Source organism: Balaenoptera acutorostrata, chromosome 2, assembly GCF_949987535.1.
Source record: "Balaenoptera acutorostrata chromosome 2, mBalAcu1.1, whole genome shotgun sequence".
Lineage (NCBI taxonomy): Eukaryota > Metazoa > Chordata > Mammalia > Artiodactyla > Balaenopteridae > Balaenoptera > Balaenoptera acutorostrata.
In genome coordinates this window covers 173,894,065-173,912,421 of record NC_080065.1, presented here as the reverse complement: position 1 = coordinate 173,912,421, position 18,357 = coordinate 173,894,065, and the positions used below count along the sequence as shown (strand labels likewise).

The 18,357-nt window shown below is 49.7% G+C and overlaps 1 protein-coding gene across 3 annotated transcripts in view; it reads right to left on the bottom strand.

Annotated features, from left to right (window-relative positions):
* Positions 1-9,931: 9,931 nt before the first annotated feature.
* The window catches only part of UNC13A (unc-13 homolog A), a 65,499-nt gene continuing 57,073 nt past the window's right edge, over positions 9,932-18,357 (bottom strand). For all 3 annotated transcript variants that reach the window (XM_007195484.2, XM_007195486.2, XM_057541707.1), the window contains 3 exons: positions 15,442-15,534; positions 14,562-14,721; positions 9,932-12,868 (listed from right to left, as the gene is read on the bottom strand). In XM_007195484.2, coding sequence (XP_007195546.1) covers positions 12,568-12,868; positions 14,562-14,721; positions 15,442-15,534 — 554 coding nt within the window. In that variant the 3' untranslated portion in view covers positions 9,932-12,567. The remainder of the gene's footprint in view (positions 12,869-14,561; positions 14,722-15,441; positions 15,535-18,357) is intronic.

Sequence of the window (18,357 nt, the reverse complement as noted above, 5' to 3'; positions counted from 1 at the left end):
CCTACAGGAATGACTCCACAGAACTGGCTCACCGGGGGAACTGAGGTGCCCCACGCTCACAGAAGGCGGACGGTCGGGAGGTCCTTGCAACCTCCAACTTGGGGCACACACCCGGTCTCTGTGATTCAGGAATAGGATGCTGTCTTTACCTCCATCACAACTGCTTTTCAGTGCCCTCCAAGCTTGTCACTGAACAAGGGGATTTGGATTCCAAACTATCAGATGCTTCCATGCCCTGCTGCCGGCCCAGTGAAGAGGAAGCAAAACCAAGACAGCTCCGGTTTCTTCTGCCTTCCAAATCGCCCCCAGGACACCTCTGGCCGGTGGACCGCAGCACAGGCACAGCTGCAGGGACCTCTTCCAGCGTGCAGCTTCTGCCCAGAAAGGGGTTGGGTGGGAGTGGGTGCTGACGTCAACCCACCACTCCCCCTCGTTTATGACTGTACGTTGTGGTGATGGTAAGAATGATGGTGAAATTGCAGGCTGCGTAATCATAGCAACCATTCTATGTAATTGCAGGGTTAGGAGCAGAATAATTATAATGCAATCTAACAAATTATGGAATGAAATGTAATCTTACGTAGGTCGTGAATCACATAATTGTGTTACACCCTCCAGGAACGGACTGTGCATTTTGTTGACATTCCCTGGGTGGTTCTGCCCTGTTGGCAGGTGCCGTGACGAGGAGGCTTGGGCAAATAGTGGGGGCGGGATTACGGTAGTTTAAGGTGGGTGGGGGAGGGGGGGGCTGAACCAGAGGGTTCAGGTGAGACTGGAGGGTGGGGTGAGCATAAGGGCGGCGGTGCTAGAGTTTAGCTTAAGGTTGGAAAAAGTGGGGGAGAAACAGGAGGGGAAGTTGAAGAAGAATGGATTAAGTCAGGGGTTGGCAAACTATGGCTTGAATCTGGCCAGCCATGTTCTGTTGTTTAAAAAAAAAAAGTGGTTTTTTTATTGAGATGAAACTCAGGTAACATAAAATTAACCATATTAAAGTGTGCAATCTCATGGCAGTCGATGTACTCGCATTGTTGTGCAGCCATCACCACTATCCATTTCCAAACTTTTTCATCCTCCCAAACTGAAACCCTGTGCCCAGTAAAGACTAACTCGCCGTTCTCCCCTCCCCCAGCCCCTGGCAATCACCCTTCTACTCTCTGTCTCTATGAATGTGATGGCTCTAGGGACCTCATATAAGTGGAATCATACAGCAATTGTCATTTTGTATGTAGCTTCTTTCACTCAGCATAAAGCCCTCCGGGTTCATCCATGTTGTAGCAGGAGCCAGAATCTCCTTCCTTTTTGAGGCTGAATAATATTCTGATCTTGGGCGGCCTCGGCCGGCAATGGCTTGAAGCAGGATCTCAGTTTCCCCGACCAGAGACTGAAGCCAGGCCACAGCAGTGAGAGCGCTGAATCCTAGCTCCCAGACTACGAGGGCCAGTGGCTGGTGACAAGTCCCTGGCTTGTCTGCTTTGTGGAAATGAATTTCAATAATGGGACGGAAAGTAGTCAAAAAAGTAAAGTGTTTACTAGCAGGAAAAAAAGAGTACATGTGAATAGACATGCATGGGTGGGCTCAGAGAGAGAGTTGCGCCTTCGTGGTAGTTCGAATCATTTATACAGGGCATTTCTGCTGGGTTTCCTCTGGTCAATCGTCTTGCTTTGCCTGGCTCTGAGTCCGTATTTGGTATAACTCAGGGTCCTCCCCTGTGTGCACGCGTATCTCTTAGCCAAGATGGATTCCAGCGTAGAGGCCTGTGGGAAGGTTGACACCATCTAATATGGGGTGGCGCCCCCCCCCACTCCTTTTTTGGCCCCCGAGGAGCCTTTCTGGGCATGTGTAGTCGGGAAGTTCTCCTTGACCTCAAGAATGAGAAATATGTGGTCTCTTTATCTTTTATCCAGGCAGGACTCAGCTTCTCTCTCCCCCTGCCATTATCTTTATCTTAGAGAATCTGTCCACAGGGGACAGACTTCAGCTGCTCAGCCTGGGGCCCATCTATCTCCTGCCTCAATTCCACTGCATGTAAGTATAGATCACATTTTGTTTATCCATTCGTCTGCCACTGGACACTTGGATGGCTTCCACCTTTTGGCTATTCTGAATAAAGCTGCTATGGACGTAGGTGTACAAGTATCTGTTCCATATTTGCTTTCAGTTCTTTTGGGTATACACCCAGAAATGTATTGTTGGAGCATATGGTAATTCTATGTTTAATTTTCTGAGGGACTCTCATCCAGTGTTCCATAGCTGCTACACGTCTTTTAAAATATATATATTTATTTATTAGTGTTTATTTTGGTGAAATTCACATAATATCAAATTAACTAATTGAAGTGTACAATTCAGTGACATTTAATACATGCACAAAATTATGCAACCATCATCTCTGTCCAGTTCTGGGGTATTTTCAGCACCCCAGTGGAAACCCTGTACCCATTAGCTGTCACTCCCCAGTTCCCCCTCCCTGCAGCTTCTGGCAATCTGCTTTCTGTCTCCTCCTCTGAACATTTCATATGAATGGAATCATATACTATGTGGTCTTTTGTGTCTGGTTTCTTTCACTCATCATGTTTTTGAGGTTCATCCACATTATAGCATGCATCAGTGCTTCATTCCTTTTTTAAAGCCAAATAATATTCCACTATATGGAATGCATTTTGTTCATCCACTCATCTGTTGATGGACATCTGGGCTGTTTCCAACCCTTGGCTATTGTGAACAGTGCTGCCTTGAACATGTGTGGACAAGGATTTGTTTGACTATAGCTGCTTGTTTTTCCAGGTAAAGTTTTCTGGGCACTGAGCCCCACTATTCATTTATGTGTGTCTGCTTTCATGCTACAGCGGCAGAGTTGAAGAGTGGTGTCAGAAACTGTATGGCCTAAGATGTTTACTATTTGTCTCTTCACAGAAAAAGTTTGTTGACTCCTGGTTGGATGACTTAGGGAGCTGGGTCGGCTGGCAGAAACGTCTAGTTTTTTTTTATAATCAATATTTTTTTATTGAGATATAGTTGATTTATAATGTTGTGTTAATTTCTGCTGTACAGCAAAGTGATTCAGTTACACATATACATATATATATATACATTCTTTTTAGAAAAATATTCTTTTCCATTGTGGTTCATCATAAGCTATTGAATATAGTTCTCTGTGCTATACAGTAGGACCATGTAGAAACTTCTACTTTTGCCCCAATAAGCATTCTTTTCTCCTTTAGAACTATAACTGTGGTTGGGGAAATGGCTGCTCAGGGCAAAGAATACATTTCCCAGCATCCTTTGCAACTAGGCACATGCAGTAATGAGGTTCTGGTCTGACGACTCCTAGTGGAAGCGATAGTCACAGCCTCTCAGTCTTACCTAAAGGGACAAGATTTGCCGCCCTCAGAACCTTCCCTTTTACCACCAGCTGGAGCAGCCATCTTGGACCCTGAGGTGGAAGAAGCAAGATGGAAAGATGGTCCCATATGGCCACGTCAGCCCTGGTAATACAATTTCACTGTGGCTCTCATTTTCACTCTCTGATTACCAGGCGAGGTGAGTGTCTTTCCATATTTTTATCAGCCATCAAGTTTTCCATTCAGGAAATGCCTATTCATGCTTTAGCCCATTTTTCAACAGGATGTGATCTGCCCCTTATTGATTCAGAGTTCTTTACAGATACTATTCTTTTCTTGGTCACGTGCGTTGCAAATATCTTCTCCCAGTATTTGCCTTGTCGTTTCAGTCTCTTCACAGTGTCTTTCAATGAACTGAAAGTCTTCATTTTTATGGTGTTGAGTTGATCATCTTTTCCTGTATTTTCCTTTTATGCTTTTTGTGTCTTGTTTAAATTTTTTTCCTTGTGTCAAGGTCATGAAGCTATTCTCTTACATTGACTTCTAAAATCTTTATCATTTTGCTTTTCACATTTAAATCTTTAATACGCCCAGAGTTGGGTTTTGTGTATAATTTCATGTTGGGTAGGCCAGGATCCTCAAATGCTTTACTTTTATTTTTTGACACAGAAACTCCATTTCTTTCTTTTCTTTTTCTTTTTTTTTTTAATGAAAATCATCAGTGGAGCCCTTGTAAACCAGTAGCAGGATTATCCTTCCAATTTATTTCTGATGGGGGGTTGTGCTCTATTGTCATTCAATTCCAGTGCATTTGTTCCAGCAGAAAAAGCAGGCCAAAATGCCGCAGGCTCAGAAACCAAAGTCCTGTAAGCCTCAGGGTTAGGGCAGGAATTTGAAATCAAGGGGAATGTGGCCATAGTTAGGGAACCCCCGAGATGGCCCCCAATCATCTCTGCCTGGTTTTCAAGCCCTTGTGTAATCTTCTCCCCTTGACATGGGCTGGACTTTGTGATTCCCTTCTAACCAATAGATTGTGACAAAAGTAATGGGATGTCACTTTCAGGATTAGGTTACAAAGGACTGGGATTTCTCTCTCTCTCTCTCTCCGATGAAGCCAGCTGCCATGTTGTGAGCTGTCCTGTGCAGAGGCCCACATGGCATTGTGTACTAAGCACTAGATCTTCATCAATATCATCACACACACTTCCCTGCTCCCTGTTCCCACCTCCCTGCCTCCCCCACTCCCCGAGGCAATCACTGCCCTTGGTTTTGTGTTTCTTTTTTTTCAATCCTTCATTTTAAAAAATTGTGTTAAAATACACATAACCTAAAATTTACCATCTTAACCATTTTTAAGTGTACAGTTCAGTGGTATTAAATACATTTACAGTGTTGTGTCACCGTCACCACCATCCATCTCCATAACTCTTTTCACTTGTAAAACCGAAATTCTGTACTTGTTAAACACTATCTCCCCATTCTCCCCTCCCCCCAACCCCTGGAAACCACCATTATACTTTCTGTCTCTATGATTTTGATTACTCTTGAGTACCTCGTATGAGTGGAATCATATAGTATTTGTCTTTTTGTGTCTGGCTTATTTCACTCAGCATAATGTCCTCAAGGTTCATCCAGCTGTAGCATATTGCAGAATTTCTTTCCTTTTTAAGGCTGAATAATATTCCATTGACCACATTTTGCCTATCCATTCTTCTGATGATGGACACTTGGGTTTCTTCCATGTTTTAGCTATTGTGAATAACACTGCTATGAACATGGGTGTACAAATATCTTTTTGAGACCCTGCTTTCTATTCTTTTGGGCATATACCCAGAAGTGGAATTGCTGGATCATTCAGTAATTCTATTTTTAATTTTTTAAATTGAAGTATAGTTGATTTACGATGTTCCAGGTGTATTATATATATTTTATATATATATATATATATTCTTTTTTTTTTTTTTTAAAGATTTATTTTTTTTATTGATTAATTGATTGATTGATTGATTGCTATGTTGGGTCTTCGTTTCTGTGCTAGGGCCCTCCCTAGTCGTGGCAAGCGGGGGCCACTCCCCATCACGGTGCGCGGGCCTCTCACTATCGTGGCCTCTCTTGTTGCGGAGCACAGGCTCCAGACACGCAGGCTCAGTAATTGTGGCTCACGGGCCCAGCCGCTCCGCGGCATGTGGGATCCTCCCAGACCAGGGCTCAAACCCGTGTCCCCTGCATTAGCAGGCAGACTCCCAACCACTGCACCACCAGGGAAGCCCTATATTCTTATATATATATTCTTTTCCAGATTCTTTTCAGTTATAGGTTATTACAAGATACTGAATATAGTTCCCTGTGTTATACAGTAGGTCCTTGTTGTTTATTTTATATATAGTAGTGTGTATCTCTTAATTCCAAATTCCCAGTTTATCCCCCCCCTTTCCCCTTTGGTAACCATAAGTTTGTCTTCTATGTCTGTGAGTCTATTTCTGTTTTGTAAATAAGTTCATTTGTGTCATATTATAGATTCCACATATAAGTGATATCATATGGTATTGTCTTTCTACTTCTGACTCACGTCACTTAGTATGATAATCTCTAGGTCCATCCATGTTGCTGCAAATGGCATTATTTCATTCTTTTTATGGCTGAGTAATAGTCCATTGTATATATATACCACATCTTCTTTATCCATTCATCTGTTGATGGACATTTAAGTTGCTTCCATGTCTTAGATATTGTAAATAGTGCTGCTGTGAACATTGGGGTGTATGTATCTTTTTGAATTAGGGTTTTTGTATTTTCCAGATATATGCCTAGAAGTGGGATTGCAGGATCATATGGTAACTCTATTTTTAGTTTTTAAAGGAACCTCCATACTCTTCTCTATAGTGGCTGCACCAATTTACATTCTGTATTTTTAATCTTTTGAGGAACCACCATACTGTTTTCCACAGCAGCTATATCCTTTTACATTCCCACCTACAGTGCACAGAGGTTCCAATTTTGCCTCATCTTTGCCAATGCTTGTTTTCTGTTTTGTTTTGTTTTTGTTTTTTGATAGTAGCCTGATGTGTATGAGGTAGAATCCTCCATTTTTTAACCATTAGTTTTATGCTTATTATTTTTTATTAATCACACAATTATCCTTAAACAAAATCTCTGTGGATGTATCTTGTATGTCTTTTGAGCTTTATAAACGTAGTGTAATGCTCTTTGAAGCCTTCTGGGAGTTTTTTTTCACTCAACATCACACTTCATTCATGTCATTTGTCAGAATGCAGAAGCTCACTTCCTAGAGAAGTAAGCCTGTCCCTCGTCCATAGGTGTGGAGTCAATTGTGGGACTCAGTGCATCAGAGCAAGACGGTTTATTCCTCACAGGGCAGCAAGCAGCATGAGCCTCAGTCCCCAAGCCCCATGGGTGACACGATGGACCCCTCATGCTGAGGGACACAGGGTCAAGGGCTGAGCACCTTTTGTAGAAGGCAGCAAACAAACCAGCTTCCCTCCATCAGGGATCAAACAGTTACTCAGAAGTTATGCTGTGGGGGGACTTCCCTGGAGGTCCAGTGATTAAGACTCCACGTTTCCACTTCAGGGGGCACGGGTTCGATCCCTGGTTGGGGAACTAAGATCCCGTATGCTGCACAGCATGCGGCAAAAAAAAAAAAAAAAAGTCATGCTGAGTAGCCTATGTGCTTAGCTACGGAAACTGCTTGGTCTTGGGAGAAGTACGTGTCTGCAGTTTGGCACAGTCAGCAAGAATATGCAGGGAAGCTCAGGACCTGCAGGCTACCCCTTCTGACGTCGTGCAGACACCTGTGGCTCATCCACTTCACACCTGTATCATATTCTCCCTTTGTGAAGATACCACGACGTTGAGGCTGCTTCCAATCTTACCCATGTGCAAGAGTCTCTTGAGGGCAGAGTTGCTGAGCTACGGGTTATCCCTGTGTTTGTTGTAGTCTTTTTTTTTTTGGACGCATTGCGTGTCACGTGGGATCTTACTTCCCCAACCAGAGATCGAATCCGTGCACCCTGAAGTGGAAGCGTGGAGTCTTAACCACTGGACCGCCAGGGAAGTCCCTTTCTTTTAGTCCTTGTGTCTCTTACTTGCAGCCAAATGCACTCATCAAACTCACTCCCAGTGATGGATCCCGTGGCCCCTGCCCTGGCCACTCAAATGTGGAAACAACTCCAGATCTTAGGAGGAAATCCTGTGCTGAATAAGATTCCGTTTCTGCTCCCTGGTGGGATGGGGGCTCAAAAGAGAAGTCAAATTCAGGTGTAGAAAAATGAAGCTTCCTTCTTTGCACATCCAAGTTTATGAAATGAGATTCTCACCTGCTACAGCAAAAAACGAAACAGAACACCTCCAAACATGGGGGTGTGGGTGGAATTTGAGTGTGTCCCTGGCATTTGTGTCCTAACTTGCTTGAGCTAAGAGCAACAGCTGCCCAGTATCCTGGGTTCAGATCCTGGCTCTGCCCCTGGGGCCTGTTTTCCTTCTCTGTAAAATGGGACCATGGTAGTTGTAATGAGTTGCGTTCGCGGGCGGGAAGTGTATTCAGCAGTGGCTGCTCATGGTAGATGCTACGTGATTTTTTTGCCAATAGGGGAGGGAAGGAGGCCACCATGCATCTGAGGCTGTGTGCTTTTTTTTTTAATGTCTGCTGTTAATAAAATATTTTTACAGAGACCAAAAATTCAGAATAGTGCAAAACATCTCAACACCATGCATTCATGACCACTTCTCGTTGATTTTCAACATTTGTTCCAAGTCACATATTTACAGAGAAATGGGGGCATCTGTGCAGATGCCGGACCAACGGGATGGAATTAAAACAGACAAACAGCGTCTTGAGTTCACATTTGCAATCACATGCTAAGAGAAGTGTGGAGGAAGAACCTCCCTGGACTGCGTGGCCGGGTTTGGGGGGGGGGTCTTAGGGGGCCGGGGCCAGGGCTGGGGTCTGAATCCCCCTGGCTGTGTGGCCGGGGATGCATAGGGACCCTCTGCCTGTGACCTGTGCCTGGAGAGAGTCACTGTGGCTGGGTGGGGGTCAGGGGGAAGATGGAGGGGGTCTTACCTAACACCATCAACTTGATTTGTCTCTTTAAAAAAAATAAAAGGCAAAGAGAAGAGCAACACGTATCAGTGAAAACGACTTTGGTCCTTGACAATACTTAGGAAAGGATGTTCAGGGGACAGCAGGGGTCATGATGTGGACCAGCCCCCCACTGAGCTCCCCCATTCTCTGCCTGCACAGCACAGTTGGGGCAACTCCAGGCTGTCTCCACTCTGCCTCGTGCCTCAGTGTTCCCACCTGTAAGATGGACAGCGCTGGGGGGGAACAGAAAGGTCTCTGAGGTCGCAGCTGAGAGAGGTCCCAAGGATTTCTAGTTGGCTAATTTTTTTTTTTTTTTCATCTGTGATGGAGGCATGGTGAGGTTTCAGGCTGTGGTGCCTGAGAATCAGGACTGGGGGATGCGACCGGGCGCCTCCTCATTTTAGGTAAATCCTTCGAGGACAGACTGGTGAGAGCCAGAGAGAGCAGGGGACCCTCTTCCTTCTAGAAACCTGTTTTTGCTTTTTCTCCCTTCTCTGTCTCTGCATCTCCCCATCTCTGAATCTCTGTCTCTCCATTTCAAAGTTCTGGCTGTCCCTATTTGGCATGATCTTACCCTCTTGATTTTTTCCCTTGTTTGTCTGTCTGTTTCCCCTTCTCTCCTTCCCTCCCTGCTCTTCTTTGTGTCCTTACTGTCTCTGTCCCTTCTGAGGGGGGATTGGCTCTGTCCAAGATGTCCCTCAATGTTACATCCCCCCAATCCCAATACAAGCCTATTTTATTATTTCCCTGATCCATGGAAATCTGGGGCGAGCTCCTGGCATGGAGTGAGGTCCAAATGCAACCCCAAGACCCCACCTGGGCCCAGAACCCCAGGAACCTCAGGTGAAGTGGTGAAAGCCCAAAGGTATCATCTAATGCTGAGTGGCCTTGGGGAAAGCCCTGTTCCTTGTTCCAATACAGGGACATCCTGATTTCAAGCACTTCCAGTCCCCTCTCGTCCTCTCTTCACCCTGTGCCCTGTGGCTCAGCCAGTCTGGCTGGAAGATCTCCTGAGTGCCCAGATCTGTGTGGGAGGGGAAGGCTGGTATGGACAGACACACATGTGGATGCATGGGCACACACAGAACCCCCTGCCCGAGACATAATTCAACTAGGCATCCCCTCCCTGCCATCCCCCTGTGCCCAGAGAGCCTTTCACAGACACCGCTAGCCCCATGGCACAAGAGACAGAGGCTGGGGAAGGGACAGACAGAGGAGGAGGGACAGAGGCTGGGGAAGTCCTGAGGGGGATCAGAGAAGGTTTTCTACAGAAGGGAAAATTTGTGATGAGTTTTGAGGAATGAGTAGGAGTTCTCTGGGAGAAAGAAGAGGGAGGAAATTTCCAAAACAATTCTAGCCTGGGAGTCAGAAAGTGTCATTCGACAAATACTCCCCTCCCTGAGGCTTCCTGGGCCAGTGCTGGGGAATCCTACACACACACACACACACACACACACACACACACACACACACACACACACACACACACACACACACACACACACACACACACACACACACACACACACGCTTTGATCAGAGAGCCTCCCAATGAATCTTTTGGGAAATACCTTGGCTCTCTCCGGCAGAAGCTCAGCTCCCTCTTTTCCTGCCAGTCATCCAAAAAATCTTTCAGAACCCACCCCAGATCACAGATTACCTCCCCTTTGGGTGTTGCTGGTGTTTTCAACTCCAAGTGAACCGCCCAGCCCACCTCCACCTCTTGGATGGTCTGAAGTTCAAATCTTCCTCTCAGTCCTTTTCACCGAGACTCCATGTTCTCCCCAAGCCACCTCCCAGCCTGTCCCTTGCCCCTGGCTGGGACCCACCTCCCCCACCATCCTGAATGAGAACTTTCGTCCTAATCTCTGGTTCAGAACCTTCAGTCACTTCAACCTGCCTGAATTTAGAGGAACGCACAAATACTTCCAGGTAAATTAGAAAACAGTGTCGCTTCTTCCAGACTCTTGTTCACAGATGGGGAAACCATTATCATAAATATACAACACTCAGTTTGCACATGGCCTCCTTAGAGATGCTCAACCCCTCGGCAGTGCACAACTGGGACATCTGTACCCAGGGACCCTGGGGCTCATCTAAGGCAGAGTTTTAAATATATACTCCAAGGTCTTTCCAAGAATTAATTTCAGTGTCCTGAAAGCATTTTGTCCTCTCCCCCCCACCATCAGTCCATTCTTCATGACGTAGCCAGAGGGAGATTTCAAAACCTGAAATCAGACCTTCCTCAGCTTTAAGATCTCCTGGGTCCTCCTAAGCCTCTGAGGGTAAAATCAAAACTCCTCAGGGCAGTGTACAAAACCTGGTTTGATACCTTTGCAGGTGTCCCCAACCTCATCACCATCCCCCAGTACCCCACTCGCTGGCTCAGCTCTAGCCTCGCCGACCTGGCTATGCTTCAAGTCAGCCTACCTCCTAGCCTTTGCACCTGCTGTTCCAGCTGCCTGGAGCTCTTTTCTCTCCAATGGGTGGTTCCTTCCCACTTTTCACCTCCAGAGAGAGCCCTCCCTCACCTTCCCCATCTGATGTTGCCTCCACCACTCCAAGAGCCCAGCTAATCCTCATCTCATCCCTCTGTTTTAATTTCTCCCTAGCACAGCACAATCCTGTATTTATCATTTTGGCAGAAAAAAATCCCATGGCATACACACATTGGTCCAACGTGGAAAAGCAGATTCTGGGCAAAGATAAGCTGTGCCAACCTTTCCCAAAATGTTTCCCAAAATGCCTGCATGCGCTAAAATGGGGAAATTTGACTCTGGCCAAACTGCCCCAACATCCCTGCAGGAGGAAGAGTTTCAGGCAGCTAGAGGCCCCACCTGGGGTATCCTGTGACCTGTGTGTTTGAATGAATAAATGGGATTATGGGGAGGAAGCTCCCAGCAAGTTTGTATATTTACACACGCACACACACACCCACACACACACACACACCCCCCTAGAGTTTCTGGTCTCTTTCTGTTCTTTCCTGACTGGAGCATTCTGGGGGAGGAAGAAGGGGTTGGGTTAGGGGACTGGGTCCAGGGAATCCCCAATCTTCACTCTTTTTTGGCGGGAGGTCAGGAGTTCTCAGGGTATCTCCCCCTGGGGTCCCACTGAAAAGGGCTGAGGGCAGGGGTTTTGCTTGGCAACCAGAGGTGGGAGGGGGCACTGCGGGCCTTGGCCCAGGACCCCCATCCCTTTAAGGGTTGGGGGAGGTCCCCTAAGGGGGGTTAGCAGCAATGGGGAGCTGTATCGGGTCATCCGATCTCAGCCCACCCTTCAATGGGGCACACAGGCCAAAGGGAGTGGGGAGAGCGTGTGGCACTGGGACCCTCGGCATTGTCTCAGGCAGCTCTCCGGGCCTCAGTTTTGTCGTCAAATGGGTGGGCTGAACTCTATGATATGAGGATTGGGTATGTGGGGGGAAAAAGGGAGGCAAACCCCCATAGGGAAGTGGGGGCGGCGCGGGTGCCCCAGAGCCGACCCCTTGGTCCCCAGGGTTTGGGCGCCCAAGGGCGCATGTGCTTTTGAAATTCCATCCTCCCCCCTTCCCTGTTTATTTTTTGCACAAACATCAGAAGGGACTCTGGTACACCCGGGGGCCCTCCAACCACCACCCTAGTCCCTCCAGGCCCCAGACCACCCTAGGGGGCGCTCCAGGAAGCCCTGCCCCTTGCCCAGGGCCCGCCCCTCGAGGGAGCTCAGAGTTCCATACTTGGCAAATTGATCTTGGGCCCCAGGGGTTGGGGACCCATCTTATGGCTTTGCCAGGGTGCAGGAGATAGAGCTTCCCGGTACCACAGCCCTGGGACCTGGCCTTCTTACTAGAGGGTGGGTTTTCCTCCCATCCCAGCTGGAAAGTCCCCTTAGACGCTAGGGGAGTGGCCTCAAGTAGGGGGACGTGGCTTCTTCCTTCCTCGCGCCCCACTGCGTGGTCTCCTGAGGGGGCGGGGCGTTGCCATTCACCTTTCCCCAGAGGGGGAACTAAATCCAGGGCGCGGGGCAGCCCAACCTCAGCACAGAGCGCGGAGACTCGCCCTCTGGGAGGTCCCAGCGCGCGGGCGCCGCCCCGCCCCGCGCGCTCTGCGCAGGCGCAGTGGTGCCCGTCTGCGTGCCCCGCGCTAGGGGGCAGGCGCGGCACCGCCCTCCTCGGCGGAGCGCGTGTCCGACTTAAGCTTGACGAACTCCTTGGCCACCTCATCGTTGCTGCGTTGCGACAGGATGCGCAGCACCGTGAGGCCCGTGTCGTCCATGTGGATGCGGCGGCCAAGCGGCAGCCAGCAGGCGGCGCTCCCGCGCTGGACCAGCTCGCGCAGCTGCAGCACGGCCAGCCCCACTGTGCGGTCCTCGCGCGCGAAGCAGTAGTCCTTGACGCACACCTGCAGCTCATAGCACTCCGGGCCCGCTTCGGCGCTCAGCGTGCTGTGGGAAGGCGGGGCGTGAGGACAGGTCCCGCCCACTGACCAGCCGCGCCCCTACCGGTGATCCCCGTTTTCCCCACCCCCACCCCCCCGTCACGCCCACACCCGGGCATTCTGAGCTGGGGCATTCTGAGGTGGGCCACTCCCACACTGAGTGGCCTCCTATTTTCATAACCTGCCACTTAGGCCGGGCCCCACCCCGACCCAGATGTCCGGCCCCATAGCCCCGCGCTGGGACACGCCCACATCAGCTGACAACTTGCATCCCCAGCACTGTCCCTGCCAAGTCTCTCCTCCTTCCCTCACCCAAGGACGCCCCCATCAAACTACTCCCAGCCTCCAGCCAAGCCACATCCCCACCCCCAAGAGACCCTCCCTCCAGACTCCTCTGGCTAGGCCATGCTCCCACCCCGTGATACCAGCACCCACACTCTCAGCCAGCTGAGCTGCTGCCTCCACCACCCTACCCCAGATATGACACCAAGAAGCCCCTTTACCAGGCTCCCATCTGAACCCAAGTTCTCCCCTTGACGTGGCCCCTCCCCCCTGCTCCCTAGCCTACCCTTCTTACGCCCAAGATGCCTCTCCATGTAACCCTGCCAAGATGTCTCACCATGAGTCACTACCCACTCCAGCACTCCTCCCCCTCCCCCAGGCGACGAAGCCCCAGTGCCGCTGGGTCCTGACCTGATGCTGGCTAGTCAAGAACTCGTTTCTTTCAGGCTACACGCACACCGATCCCTTGCGTCTCCTTCCCAGGCTACATTCCTAGCCCTCAACTAGTTTGGCCCACCCCAGGAGACATCTGCCCCCTCCTAGGCGGTGCTCTTGCTCCCAAGTATTGCTTCAGGTGACCTACCTCTCCAAAGTCCTCTGACCAAGAGCTCTCCCCTCACAGGACTGGCCAGGCTCCTGTCCCTCAGGGGCCCCCACTTCCCCCCAGCCGTGATGCCCCCTTACCCCACTGTACTCTGTCCCCCAAGAACACCCCCCAATGTTACCCTGCCCCAGTGAGGCTCACACCTGATCCAAAGATCCGCCGACCCTCACCCCCACCCCCAGATAACCCCTCTGTACACCTTGATCCGACTTGTTTATGTTCCCCATAAATCATTTGCTCCTCTAGACCCTGATGCCCCTGACCTAGGAAGCCCCACCTAGATGTGACCACAGCCCTGCCCATATGACACATATCCGCATGACCTGGACCAAGCCACACTCCACTCTTGTCCCCCAGAGCAGACTCCTCCAGATGACAGAGTTCATTGCTGACTCGAGCAGGTCCATGCCTATGCCCCTCAGCCCCTCACCCACAAGCCTCTTGCCCCATCATGACCAACCACGCCTCTTAAACAGACCAGAATCTCCAGTCCCAGAAATGCCCCTGCCCAACATGCTCCTTCTGGCCAGACTCCTCCCCTTCATGAGCCCTCATCATGCGGTTATATCACACTCACTGCCCTCTGGGACCTGTCTGCCCCCCAAGGTGGTCACCTCCATCCTGGTGTCCCCTCACTGATGTCACTCCTGCACTAAGGTGCCTCCCTTCCCAGCATATCCACCTAGGATGTGATCCCTCCTGTTCCTGTCCCTAGGTACCACCGGCCCACCAGACATCCCTCCTTCCTGGTGGGCCCTGAGGTTCAGATAGCAGATGTCCCCTTGCCATTCTCCCCAAAGCATCCCAGACTTACAACTGGAAGCTCTCATTGTACTTTGGGGCCCAGCTGTTGTTCTTGGATTTGGTCGCAAACTTGCGTTTCTTGTCACTGAGCTGGGGGCCGATGATGTTGACCTCGATGAATGGCCGGAAAATGCCAGAAGTCTGCCACTTGAGGTCATTGGCAGCCACCACTGTTGGGGGAATTAGAAGGTAAGATTGGTTAGGGTCCCCCAGTACACAGTTGTGGTTTTCAAAGCCTGTCTGAAAGACTACATTTCCCAGAATGCTTCTGAAGCCAAGCGTGGCCATATGACTAACTTCCAGCCAATGAGATGTAAGAGGAAGTGATGCGTACAGCTTTCAGGTTGTGGCTTAAAAGGCAGGGAGAATGCCCTAAACTTTCTCCTTCTCCTAGCTGCAAGGTGGGATGCTGCTGATGGGGGCTGAGTTCTTTGGGACCCTACAGAGGAAGAAAGCACATTAGGGATAAAAGTACAACAAAAGATGTCAGGGGCCTGGATCCCCAACACTGTGAAGTCTCTACATCAATTCTGGGCTGACTGTCCTCGGAGTTACCTCAGAGAAAGCTTTATTCCATCTATCTTGTTTAAGCCACCGTTATTTTTTAGGCCTTGGCTAAGACAGCCCAATCTGTGTTCTAATTAGAAAATAAAAGCCAACAAAAGGAAAGCAGAGCTGAGAGATCAAGTGGAATGAGTTCTGTAACACTCTTTGTACCTCTTCATCCAGCTATGCCTGAAGGTGGTGACTTCTGGAATTTTCAGTTTTATAAAAACATTTTTTTTAATGAAAAAAATTTCTTCCTTACGCCAGTTTTGAGTTTGGTTTTCTGTCTTAGAACCTAGTGCATCCTGGCTGAGGCACTCTCCCTCCCACCTCAGGTTACTCACCTTTCACTGTGACCTTGTGTTCCCCAGTTCCTGGATGAGTGAAGAGCTCTACATGGACGGAGACTTCACCCACAGGGTCTTCCACACCTGAGCCTGGGCGGGGCAGGGGAGGATGCTTGGCATGAGCTTCATTCTTTCCCACCCACCAGAAAGGACCTGGACTGCCTCCCACCCACCATGTGCTGGCGGCACCAGGTCATCAGCCGTGACAGGGTGGCACTGAGGGTGGGCTGGGAAGATGGGTGTTCTTAGGGAGGCCAAGAATCCTGGGTTCTAGCCTTTCACTGCCTCACTGTGTGATCTCAGGCAGATCTCTTTAACTTCTCTGAGCCTAATGTCCTTTTTCTCATTCCCTGTCATTAAACTCAGCCTTCATCTTTCACACCATCTTGGCAGCACCTGATACCCTGGCTTTCTGTGCCTCAGTTTCTCCTCTTGGCTGCAACAAGGCCACACTCTTCAGGTTCTCATCCTACAGATTAGTCACTCCTTCTCACCCTCTTTTGCCATTTCCTCCTCCTCTGTTGATCTTCAAACTGTTGGGGCACCCGGTGCCTTAGTCCTCAACCCCTTTTTTGTTTTCATTTCCTCCCTAAGTACTGGTACAGTGGAAAATCCTGTCAGCTCTGCCTTCAAAATACATCCAGAATTTGGCCCACCTCCTTGGCCTCCATCCTGGTCCAGCCCCCATCAACCTTCTGGCTCCATCTCACACTTCAGGTATGGCTAAATGAACCATGGCTGCCCAATCAGAGCATTCCCTGGCCATGGCTGCAGTGACTGGCTCAGGAATGGTCATGTGACCCAAGATAGGCCAATAGGAGTTGTCCCTGGGCCAACTAGGCCAACCTGGAATATTGCAGTGGCCTCCTCCCTGTCTCCCTGAACCCTCCTCTCAGCTTCTTTCCATACACCAGCCAGAGAAATCCTAACTCAGATCATGTCCCTTCTCTGCTCAAAATCCTCCCATGGCTCCCATCTCACTCTGAAATAACCAAAGTCCTTTTGTGACCTGCAGTGTCACTCCTGATTTGTGTCACTATTACCTCTCCTGCCTCACCTCCTTCTACTCTTACCCTTGCCACATCGGCTCCAGCCTCGCAGGCTTCCTCACTACTCCTCCAACACACTGTGATAACATGACCCAGAATCCTCAGCTCTCCTGAAGTGACAGCTTGTAGAGAAATCTTTCATTTTCCCTGCCATTCCTTTTCCAATAGACCATCTCAAGTTTCCATTGAGAAATGTCCCTACCTCACCTCAGACCTTGTGACTCCATCTCACACTTCAGGTAAGGCTAAACGAACCACGGCTGCCCAATCAGAACATTCCCCAGCCATAGCTGCAGTGATTGGCTCAGGGATGGTCATGTGACCCAAGCTGGGCCAATAGAAATTGGCCCTGAGACTTTTGCTGTAACTCTTAGGAAAGAGTATCTCTCTGGTTAGGTTGGCAAGGCTGACTCTACCCAATGAGGGGAGAGTCCACCCCACAGAGGTCTCAACAGAGACCAATGACCAATGGCAGTGTTGGAGACTCTAGATCCAGCTATTACTGATGCCAAATCAATTCCTAATCTTTCAGTTACAGGTTCACAAATTCTCTAGTCTGCCTGAGTCAGGATAAGGTGCGCTTCAGTTTCTGGCCACCACGAGCATCCTGATTGATTAGTTCTGATGGGGATCATTGAACGAGCAGTTTAAAAGCTTCTTTCCCCATTCCTCCCTCTGTGACTCTTGGCAAGGGCATCCTGTGGGGCCTGGGGACCTGTGACCATCAGCACCCCCACCAGTCCCCTCCCCTGCCCCTCAGGAAGCTCCCCACACCTGGAGCACCCCATGCATGGGGGGGAGGAACTGGGGGAAAGGCAGGGGTGGGTGAGGGGAAGGAGAACGGGTCAGTCCAAGGTTGACCGGGTTACCTGTCTCTGGGCGGAAAGTGACCGAGGCTCAGGGGGCAGAGGGGCCTGAAGACCCTGCACACCCTCATCTTCGCTGCCCACCCCAGGCTGCCTTCCTTGTCATCTCAGGCTCCCACCCCTCTTTCCCCAACCAGTCACATGCTCAGCCTCACCCGCCACCCCCAGGCTGATGCTTCACAGCAAGCTCAATCCGGGCCAGACTGAGGGGTGCCAGGGGAGAGTCGGACAGTGGTGGGTGGGGTGAGGGGTCAGATCATGGCCAAAGCTAGTAAGAAGGGGGAGGGGGGCAGTGCTGGGCACCCCCATCCCGTGGTTTGCTGGCTCCAAGGGGAAGGGTCTTTCGTGGGCTTCTCTGTGCTTTCCCCAACCCCATCCCCACTCCCCAAGTCCCGGACACCCCCTACAGGGGAAGGTTCCTTGGGCAAAGGGCTTAATCTCCTCTGAGACTCAGCTTCCTCATCTATGGAATGATGGACGCCCTGTGGAGCGACCAGGAGGAATGTTTTTGAGAATCCCTGAGAAATGCTTGGCACAAGGGCTGACCCAGAGTTAGAGCCTAAAAAATGTTGGTTTTCTATGCTCAGAAAAGTGACATCAATAATAATAATAATCATTATCATAATAATCATATAAACAATAATAATAAAACAACTAACAATTGTTGCCCCCCAGTACACGTCAGGAACTTTCCTGTCAGGAAAGTCTCAGGGCTAAATTTAATTCATCTAATCCTAAAAATAATCCTATGAATTAGGGTCCTTGACTGTTCCCATTTTACAGATGAGAAACCTGAGGCTCAGGGAGGCAGCCTGTTGCCAGAGGCGCCCAGCCAGGGAGTGGCAGAGCTGTAATCTGAGCCCGCTCTTAACCAGGCAGGCGCCTGTCTGGGGGGGACCCGGGATCTGGTTTAAGAGAAGCACCTAGGGAGAAACGGATTCCGACTCGAATCGCTTCTCCTTCCCCATGTGGAACCAGCAAGCCGTCCTTCCCCCTTG